Source organism: Hylobates moloch, unplaced genomic scaffold (genome assembly GCF_009828535.3).
Source record: "Hylobates moloch isolate HMO894 unplaced genomic scaffold, HMol_V3 SCAFFOLD_16, whole genome shotgun sequence".
NCBI classification, from domain to species: domain Eukaryota; kingdom Metazoa; phylum Chordata; class Mammalia; order Primates; family Hylobatidae; genus Hylobates; species Hylobates moloch.
In genome coordinates this window covers 29,251,307-29,262,070 of record NW_026652291.1, presented here as the reverse complement: position 1 = coordinate 29,262,070, position 10,764 = coordinate 29,251,307, and the positions used below count along the sequence as shown (strand labels likewise).

Sequence of the window (10,764 nt, the reverse complement as noted above, 5' to 3'; positions counted from 1 at the left end):
AGGCGTCATTAAGATCCATTTCCCCTCAACTTCACAGACCCATTAAAAAGGTCAGAAAGCAAGGGGTAGGCTGAGATTCCTGCCTAGCGCCCAATTTCTGGACGCCCCTAAGGAAGATGAGGCCGGCATGCAGGGGTCTTTCCCCACCTCAACCCCTGAGACGCCCTTTCTCGGCCAGACCCTATTCAGCACCCCTCCTTGTCCCCTGCCCCATCTCCTGGCTTCCTGTGGCTCCGCCCACCGTGGGGCGGAAGTGGGTGTGGCCACGGGCGGAAGCACTGGGTCAGGGGCCCAATCTTGCAGCCAGCCCCTCCCACTCGCCGCCGCCCTGCCCCTCCGGCCCACACCGGAAATGAGGTCAGAGAGAGAAGCCCGGGCGGTGAGAGTCGGCCCAAAAAGCGGCGGCCGTTGGAGGTGGCTGCGGCAGCTGGTGAGGGGGTGGAGTGGGTTGAGAGTGTTGGGGTCCTGGGCGCTAGTACCAGAGGGGATCGGAGCGCCAAGCCGCGGCTGAGCGGCTAAGGGCGTCTTGGGGCTGCGGCAGCCGGCCGGAGGGTGAGGGTGGTGGGGCCTTGCTTTTCAGGGCCCTTGTCCCCATCCCTGGGGATGTGGGTCGGGCCGTCTCCGGGGCCACAGCCCCTCTTCCCCTTTCTTCTTTCTGCCTCTCTGGGGCGGGCGGCAACGTGAGGGCTTGGTGTCCCGAGCCATGGTCGCCCCAGCCCTCAGGGACGGGCCGGGGCGTGGTGGAGAGTCCTTCGAAACACAGTTTTTCTCGTATATGTGGCCATGTTGCGACCCCCGATCCGGGAGGGAGCTCAGTCGCCACGACTTGCGTTTTGGCAGTTTCTGCCCTAGAAGAGCCGACCCCCGCCCCTCGTGAGCCCAAATGAGAAGTTGCCTCCTGCCTCTCCCACCTCCTACTCCGCCCCTCACTTCCACACCCTGCTCCTGTCTCTCTTCTTACTTGCTGTCCACCAGCTACCGGTTCCTTCCTGTGCGTGACTCAACCTCATCTCTCCCCGCATGCGTGCCTGGACGCCGGGTCCTCTCGAGAGTGTGCACCCGCGACTGGAGATGGGGAGCCCTAGGGTTCCTTTGTCACTACTGTTCGAATTACAGGCTTTGAGGCAGGAAAGGATTCTGCACAGGCATTCGACTACAAGTTGTTTGGTGACTTCGTTCCATGTTCAAGTTTGTGCTGTTCTGCCTGAGGTTTTTATTTGTTCTTTTGTTTTTGTTTTTTGTATTTTTGTTGCCTGAATTTTTAAAGCAGTAATACTTTATTAGGGAAGTAGATTTAGACATGCTGTTCCCACTTGTTTCTTTATTTTGGTTTTAGGAACAGTTGTCTCCCAAACCTCAATCATGGCATTTTAATCCACTTTTTTTTTCCATTTTCCCCCTTCTTTCACAGGTGTTGATAAACCACTTCTTAATGCTTAAAAGAACTTGGTCTTGTTTAAATGTATGTGCTTTTGGACACTTTGAGAAGCTTCGTTTGTACGGTAGTTTTGGAAGTAGGTGTCACCATTGCTCCTACAGGTGTGGCAGATAAGCCAGAGGGCTGTTTTCCTGTCTTTAAATTCATTGGCATAGGCACAGCATGAAAATAGGTTTTAGAAAGCCCTTTGCAAAGTGAAAACTGAGTGAATGGGAATATGGTCAGAGAGTGGCACCACTTAGAATTTTAAGCTGATCTTGAAATACGTTGGGCATAGAGGCAAGAGAAAAGTGCTAAAAATTTAATATATATTTAATTAGATGCTGTACAGATTAAATATTTATCCTTAAGAGGGAATTTTGAAGACTGCTCCTACTACTCTCATTTCTTGAAATGTTTCCCTCTGAAGTGACTCCTGAAGTGTGATGTTTGGTTTGAGGATGAACAGGAGAATAAGAAATTTTGGAAAGCAATTTGGCCAGAAATCTTAGAAACTTCACCCTATCCCTGTCATTTCAGCTGCTATTGTATCCTATTTTTCTGTGATTATGTGGCACTGAAGCACATAACTAGGACGAACATTTATTTTCTGAAGGGTAAGAGAGGGCCTTAAAAATTGTTAATTATTCAAAAATATATGACGTGCGGTATAAGGTTCTATACCTGGTAGCTTCCAGGTGGTAGTCGGTACCAGAATGGGTGCAAACTTAGTCTCTTCTCCATTCTGACTTCAAACCTGGGTCACTACAATTTCTTGGATCATGAAAACTGCATTCTTCCTTAAAGGGTGTCACTAAGTTGTCTTTCTGTTTCTTTCTGCCATGGTCATTGTCAGCAGTGACCCCAGGCCAAAGAACAGTTTTTCATTCATTCTCAATACCTCAATGAGACCGTGTCCTACTCTGTGTTTCCACAACTCTAGTGTGATTTTGAAGTTGTATGTTTTTCTACTCCTGTCTAGTCAGACATACTCTAATCTTTCTGGATCTCATCATTAGGTAATTCAAGGACAAGTTTAATTAGGGAAAAGAAGGATGTAGTCCCCCAAATTTGTTCTGGGTCCTGTCCCAGTTGTCATCTGGTGAGTAGGTTTTTGTGCTTAAGACTATGTTGACTTCAGGCATTTAACAAGGGACAAAACATCTATTTTTAGTGACTTAAGGAAGTGGTAGGAACAGAATCTAAGTGTAGCCAGATGAAAGGTGACTTATTTTGTTTAGACAGGCGGAACTGTGGACTACCATGATCTGTTTCATCAAATTATTCCAAAACAACAGATCCTTTTCAGGCTTTCTTTTTCTTTTTCTTTTCTTTCTTTTTTTTTCCCTAAACTTCCTTTTGGCAGATGTGGCCTCATGGATGAGCTGGTACACGACTTAGCCTCAGCCTTGGAGCAGACATCTGAGCAGAATAAGCTTGGTGAACTGTGGGAGGAGATGGCCCTGAGCCCCCGACAGCAGAGGCGGCAGCTTCGGAAACGCCGAGGTCGGAAGCGTCGTTCTGACTTCACTCACCTGGCAGAGCATACCTGCTGCTACAGCGAGGCCTCTGAGTCAAGTCTGGATGAGGCCACTAAGGACTGTCGAGAAGTGGCTCCGGTGACCAATTTTAGTGACTCTGATGACACAATGGTAGCCAAACGACACCCAGCTCTCAATGCCATTGTTAAGAGTAAGCAACATTCTTGGCATGAATCTGACTCCTTTACTGAAAATGCACCTTGTCGACCACTCAGGCGCAGGCGGAAGGTGAAGCGAGTGACATCAGAGGTGGCTGCTAGCCTTCAGCAGAAGCTGAAGGTGTCAGATTGGAGCTATGAGAGAGGCTGCAGGTTCAAGTCTGCTAAGAAGCAGCGTCTGTCCCGCTGGAAGGAGAATACTCCCTGGACCTCATCAGGTCACGGATTGTGTGAATCAGCGGAAAATAGGACTTTCCTAAGCAAAACAGGAAGGAAAGAAAGGATGGAGTGTGAAACAGATGAACAAAAACAGGGCTCTGATGAGAACATGTCAGAATGGTGAGATCTCCCTTACTAAGTCAAAGATTTTCCTGGTTAATTTTTCCCAAAGTGCACATCCATGGTCTTAGTGGGTTCTACCTTCTTTCAAACCAGCCACTCTAGTATTGACTTTGAAGCCTTCCTTGAATCAATCAGTAGTTTAGCTTTTTAAGGTACCATTCATGAGTCTATTTCGCTGTCAGGAAGGCTATATATAATAGAAACACAGTTGTTTCTAAAAACTGTTTAAAACACGTATCTCAAATGCAAAACTAATAATTTATTTTAAAAAACAATTTGCTGCTTATTATGCCATGAGTTTGTACATAAATATTGTTGTTTAGAACTCAGGTCTCAGCAGAGGTTGGTGTGTGTGTATGAGAGAGAAAATGCTAGCGCCAGGTATACGGAGTTTATAAATGTTCTGTTAAGTTGCCTGTTCTCATTAACAATCATGGCTTTAGGTGCTTTTTGGCCATAATACTGTTTTCTGCTACTTGTGGTTTGACTATATTGAATTTATTTTTTTATGGCTGACATTCAAATTGTCTGAACCCATGGTGGGCTTTGAAATAACAGTACCGAGTCCCATTAGTTTTACATCAGATGTGATCAAGCCAGAAAAATTTGTCTCTAATGGGTACGTGTTTAAAAATGTAAGTGTAGTTTTGGTGACTTTTTATTTTTTACACCTCAGATAGTCCTAGGAACATTGATACCCCCCAGCTTGATACTTTAATGTTATTAATATTAATCTGTGATTATCTTTGTCTTAATAGTGAGGATGCCATTGGTGTTTTGGATGGGACAATTCTTTATGGTGCATTGCAGAATATTTAGCATCTCTGCATTGTTCACACCCCCTTTTCATTGTATCAACCCAAAAGCCTCCAGGGGTGATCCCTAGGTGGATTGAGTACTCCCAGTTGAGAACCAGTGTATTCTATTATTGTTAATATTAGTTGGCATTTATTAAGCACTTAATTATGGGCCAGGCACTGTACTGTGGACTTAACATATACTCTAATGTTCACAATTCCACTATATGGTGGATACCACTATTTGTATTTACAGAAGGGAAGTTGAGGTTATAAGAGCTTAGATAATTTGCCTAAGGTCACCCAGTGCCAAAACTGGGAAATAAGCCTGATTCCAAAGCTCATTCTTAACCACCATGTTGTGCTGCCCTTTGAGTTGTTCTGTCTCAATTTAACTTTCCCAACTGTAGAACATATGACCTTTCTGAAGTTTAGCTTAAAAACGAAGACATTAATCTTAGGAACACTGAGGTGAGGCTGTGTCAGTAACAGGAAAAGCTGTTTAGGTCTGTATACCTGTACCTTTCACGAATGGTTTTTAATCCAGCTTTTAAACTTTTTCTTATTAACTTTATATCTGCCAGTCTGCAGACTATATTGAGATAGGCTCATAATTTGACTTTCCTAATTTTCCTCTAATGCCTCATTCCTTCTAAGGTCTATTTGCAGAATTTATATGTATATATTTGGATTATAAAGGTATTTTTTCCTCATCAGACTATTTTTAATCAAACAAGAAATGCTTAGTCAACTTGTAGCCTTTCACACTATTGAAACCCTCTATTGAGACATTCAAGTTTGTTTTAATATTGAGCATATATACCAAATAGAAGTCTTCTTAGTATTGAGAATGGTGATTTTAAAAGTAGCCTTTTGGGATAATAGCTTTGTGTATGTTTCTTCCCCTTAATTTCTTGTTAAACTACGACATAATTGTTTGTGAGAGAGCGACTGTTAACTCTGTCTGCTATAACAGCCCAAGTATGGCTCCAGATGCAGAGCCTGTTTTCTAGCATGAGATGCTTCACTCTTTTCTGTTCCTTCTTACTCCAGACACATCTATTGCACATTCTAGTTAGGATGTAATAATATAAATTCTCGTTATCTGAGAGTCTGGATAAACTTAAGTGGATGGGAATTCTTATGAAATTCTTACTCTTTTCAAATTGAGGAGACCTCATTCACCCATTTGGGCTATTATCCTGGCCCCTCACTTCAGAGTTCTTTCAATATGTAGATGCTAAAGGGCTTGTAGCTGTGAAGGAATAATGGGCGGAGTGGTGGCACACCCGGCATGAGGAAAGTTCTTTAAAATCTTCTAGTTATTTAGGAGTTCTAAATTCCCTTTGCCTTGTCTCGATTCATTTGTAGTTACAAACAGAAGTGCTTTGTATTTTTTCCCCCTAAATCCATTCTGTGGGGAAAGGGGGTGATTCTTACTCTTTGACTGCGTGTTGTGTTCAGCCTCTCTTCAAGAGGAGAGTGGAACTAAAATCTCCCTTAATTGTTAGGCACACCTTTAAAAAGGGCTAGCATTAGAGTGTAAGGAGATAATAGTGTACGATTTGGATATTATACTGTCTTGGTGAGTTGATTCTGTCAATAATTTTCTACTTTATTTTTTCCCTGCATTTTTAAAAGAAATACTTTAAAGAATCTTCTTGGTTACCCTTTCATAAATCTACTTGGATGTGCCACTGTTTATTCACATACAGATCAAAATGTAGAATTTTACTTTTTAGCAGTGGTATTGAGGGTTGTTGGAGTAATGATCCACATTGTAAGATTATTAAGATGAAGTTGATTGTTAAGCTTAGCTTAGCCTAGTCAATGGTAGAGTTTTTTTTTTTTAAAGCATGTATTAGTTGTTTTAGATTTGAAAATGTGTGTCTCAATCAGCTTATTTCTAATTTCCTTAAACTCACTCTTTGCGACCTAAACATGGAGTATAGACTTCATCAATATTTGTTTGCTTTTCTGTTTCTGGTCTTCTTTTAATATTACACCAGCCAATCCCTCACAAGTTTTGAGGAACAAAAAATGGTTATAGTAGAATAGTTTTTTTCTGCTTGCATAGAGATCAAACTATTACTTTAATATTTTTCGATTAAAATATTTTGTGAGTATTTAAAGCAGAACAACTACTGTAAAATTATTTTCTACTGATCTTTATTTAAATTGTCTGTATAGCAGCTATTAATAGCTATTAGCTATTAGGTGACTGTAGCCTAATTTTGCTCTATTCTTTACTAACACGTCATTTGTTTGTTCCCCTTGAATATAGTTTAGCTTCCTTTTTTTTTCATAAGTGAATTGGTTGGGTGATGGCCGGAAGTCACATTCAGGAGCCTTCCTAAGGTGATGTATTAGAGGCTGATCTCACAGGAAAGAAAATATTCTCCTCTCTTGGAAGGCAAGTGACAGAGATAGAGTGCTAAACCTACCCCCTCCTTCTCCAGCCCAGGCTGACCTTCTGCGGCCCCTTGGTGCCTCTTGTTTTCTTATTTTTATAGAAAATCAATATCCCTTCTGACACAACAATAGTTCAGAAGCAAGAATAAATGGGAGAAAGCTGAGATCTCTGTCCATCACTTCTCATTTTAACTCCCCCAAACTCTTTAATTATGAGCGTGCTTTGCTCCAGGTGTTTGTGACAGTGAAATTGCTAAATGAGGACCATTTTAACCAAATATTGGGTGATCAATAACACTCTATAGCAGTAGCTTGTTCGATCAATAGCATTCATTATTTCATGGTTAAGGTAAGTAGCCTCCTTTGCAAATGGAGGTCATTAATCAGGGGTTCCTGGAGCTGTGTAAAAGAATATGTATGGTAGGTGGGGGTGTTCAGTTTTCTATTCTGTAAGTAGGGATGCTGACCAAGAGTATATTTACCATTGTTGCAGTTGGTCGTGTTGCATGTGAGATTCTCGAATAGCTAGCATAGTGTGCTTATGTGGATATATTCACAGTTCTGCTAGTATCCTTAAGGACAGCTAAAAAACACAGCTTGGGAGGTTGATATGATACTGTTGTACTTGAAGGTCTATCTCTTGAAAGAAACATCCATCTCTTAAAAGAGTCTACCTCTTAAAAGAAATATTGGGATTGTTCCATGTGGCTCCACAGGACAGAACTCAGGGATAGAAAGTACTGAGTGTTAAATGTTGCTGCGGATAAAAAATAACATTCTAAAAATTAGGACTCTGTAAAAATGAAGTGAATTGTTTCACCATGTAATGCGTAATAACTTCTAGATCAGTTGGGGGGATTCAAACATGGGCTTGGTGACCGCTTACTTAGTTGCTGTGGAGTTGAGAAGGTTGAACGGAAGGCTTCTGAGATCCCTTGTAACACTGAGATGCTGTGATTCTTTTCAGTCACAGTCTACCTCCCACCATTGTAACGTCTTAACTGGTAAGTAGCCTCAACTGCCCACTTGAATTCTTGTGGTTCCCACTGGCAGTCATCTTCAAAGATTCATTCTTTCTCTCAACTTTTAGAATGATATTCCCTTTTCTCTTATTTTGCAGAATTTGTTCAAAGGCCTCTTGGTATTTGCCAGCAAGGGTGCATAGATTACCCTTGGTCCCCGTCTCTACTCCCATGGACATAGGTAACTGCCATTCTCAGATCTACGGCTGGCCAAGAGAATATGCAGAGCCCCTAGCCCAGTGCTCCCAGTGCTACTGGGAGGCTTTTATCTCATACAGCTATGCTGGACTGAGATAGGATCATCTAACCCTCACAGCCTTATTCCAACCCCATTCCAGGAGTGTGCCATAAGTGAAGGTGTAGAAAACACTGCAGTCTCCAGAATGTACTATCTCCAGAATGCACTTTTCTGCCCATGTCAACTGGAATCTTTATTCTTGAAGGCTATACTTTCTAGGACTCAATACCCTATAACTGCTTCCTACCCTCAAACACAAATACAGAAAACGCTAAGCTTCCCTATCCAAGAGTATTCTGGGAGTTAGAGCCACCAAACAGAAACTGAAAGATACTCAGACCGGGCATGGTGGCTCACGCCTGTAATCCCAGCACTTTGGAAGGCCGAGGCAGGTGGATCACGAGGTTAGGAGATTGAGACCATCCTGGCTAACATGGTGAAACCCCGTCTCTACTAAAAATACAAAAAAATTAGCTGGGCGTGATGGTGGACACCTGTAGTCCCAGCTACTTGGGAGGCTGAGGCAGGAGAATGGTATGAACCTGGGAGGTGGAGCCTGCAGTGAGCCGAGATCACGCCACTGCACTTGAGTGCACTTGAGCCTGGGCGACAGAGCGAGACTCTCTCAAAAAAAAAAAAAAAAAAAAAAAGAAAGAAACTGGGAAGAGAAGGATAGAACCACACCCTGCCTCAACCTGTAGCTGCCTGATTTTCTGACTGAAACTGGCCTTGCATTTCTGAATCACAAGGTGACTGTAGTGAAAGGATGCAGGGGCTTGCTATCTACCTTCAGGGCAGGCCCAGCACTTCTAACGTGGGCCTCCATTTCATTGTCAAGTGCAGTTCTATCAGCCTTGTAGTTTGAGGAAATCCTGGCAATAGGCCATCTGTATTCTCTATTGCTACAGAAAAAAATCGCCCTAAAACTTAGTAGCTCTAAACAAAGAGACCAAGTCTGTGAGTATGTAAATATTCCCAGGGAAGAAACCAAAGTGCTGGAAAAGAAGATACAACTGAAGAGAAAAAAGTGTTCTTGAGTTGAAAAATTAAATCTAAAGATTAAAAGCGAAAATTAATGAGAAGAGACCTCTACTGAGACGGATCTTTTTTTTTTTGAGACAGAATCTTGCTCTTTCACCCAGGCTGGAGTGCAGTGGCGCAGTCTCGGCTCACTGCAGGCTCCGCCCCCCGGATTCACGCCATTCTCCTGCCTCAGCCTCCCGCGTAGCTGGGACTACAGGTGCCCGCCACCTCGCCCGGCTAATTTTTTGTATTTTTAGTAGAGACGGGGTTTCACCGTGTTAGCCAGGATGGTCTCAATCTCCTGACCTCGTGATCCACCCGCCTTGGCCTCCCAAAGTGCTGGGATTACAGGCGTGAGCCACTGTGCCCGGCTGAGACGGATCTTTTAAAAAAATATTTTTAGTTTTTCTTTTTTTCACATATGCTCAGGACTAAGGAAAGAAAAATCTTAAAAGGGGTTGAAGACTGGATGCAGTGGCTCAGACCTGTATTCCCAACACTTTGGGACACTGAGGCAGGAGGATCCCTTGAGCCCAAGAGTTCAAGATTGCACTGAGCTATGATTACAGTACCGCACTCCAGAGCCTGGGCGGCAGAGTGGGACACCGTCTCTTAAAAAAAAAGTTGGGGGTGGGGCATGAAAATAAAACTGACATTCGTCCCTACAAACAAGGGCTACATTTGCCTGTAGAGTTTTGAGAGGGAAAAAGTGACTCACTCTACCTTGAATTTTATGTACAGTAAAGGTATATTTCATACGGAAAGGCAGCAGAAAGACATTCTTAGATATGCAGGCCCCAGAATCCATGCTCTTTAAAAATTTACTGTGAGAAGACGTTCCATCTACCTGAAGATGAATCACTGTTAGCTCTAAGAAAAGGGAAGTCTTGAAAGGATGGGTGGACTTCTCTGAGGCACAGCCCCCAGCTCAATAGCAGAGTCCTGAGGAAAATTCTATCTCTGCAAAGTATACCTGATTGTACTAGTCAAAGTATGGAACCTGTCAACCTGGGGAGGTTGCTGCCTTTCATGGCACTGTCTGAATGAAACTGAAAAAGAAATTCTTTTATTATATATTCTCATTACTTATAGGAATAATTTCGGAACTGATGTGAGATATTTCTCTGAATAACCTCTCCCTCAGTCTTGTTTACTACTAGATTCAGAAGTCTGATTACAAAGGGTTACCAGTGTGCCACCTCTACCCTGGAAAAAAACTGGAAAACAATAGAACAAAAATACCTTTGGGCAATAGATCTAAGAGTAATTTTTTTCCACGTTTTTCTAAATTCTGAAACAACTTTTATTTTTGTTAAGTGCATTATTATTTACTAAGAAAAGTTTTTTAGAATGACAATGTAAGCCATAAACTTTATTTTAAGATATCTATTAATTAGATGCAAAAAACACCTCTTATTGAGTAAGCTACTTGGTTAATAAGCTCTTAAATGGGGAGAAACAAACCCAGATGGTAATTTATTAATACCAACTTTTGATTATAGGTGATAAACTAATTCTGTACCTCCTTATTATAATTGGAACATGTATAAGTTACTTTTTCAGTTCTCACTTTACGGTCTTCTGTGGTTAGGAGTATGAAAGAATTAGCAAGCTCTCAGATCAGAGGGTGTGCCATGCTTTTTTCCACCCCCTGCTCCCCCTGGCAGTTTTGGGAATTCAGAGGCGTTTATTTTGTTGAAACTAGAAGCTACTGTTTAGGAAGAAGAGAATTAATTTCAACAAAGAGTTTATAAAGATTCTGTATTACCTGTTGCTGCAGAAAAAATTGCCCTAAAACTTAGACTAGCTCTAGG

The 10,764-nt window shown here is 42.3% G+C and overlaps 1 protein-coding gene across 6 annotated transcripts in view; it reads left to right on the top strand.

Annotated features, from left to right (window-relative positions):
• Positions 1-360: 360 nt before the first annotated feature.
• The window catches only part of GPATCH2L (G-patch domain containing 2 like), a 74,734-nt gene continuing 64,330 nt past the window's right edge, over positions 361-10,764 (top strand). For 5 of the 6 annotated variants that reach the window (XR_009210178.1, XR_009210177.1, XR_009210179.1 and 2 more), the window contains exons 1-2: positions 364-430; positions 2,784-3,455. Coding sequence is in view for 3 of the 6 variants with exons in the window: in XM_058429247.1 (XP_058285230.1) it covers positions 2,794-3,455 (662 nt within the window). In the remaining 3 variants the exon portion in view is untranslated. Of the gene's footprint in view, positions 431-2,783; positions 3,456-10,764 lie in introns of all 6 variants that reach the window. The other variant, XM_032135059.2, reaches the window with a different exon arrangement.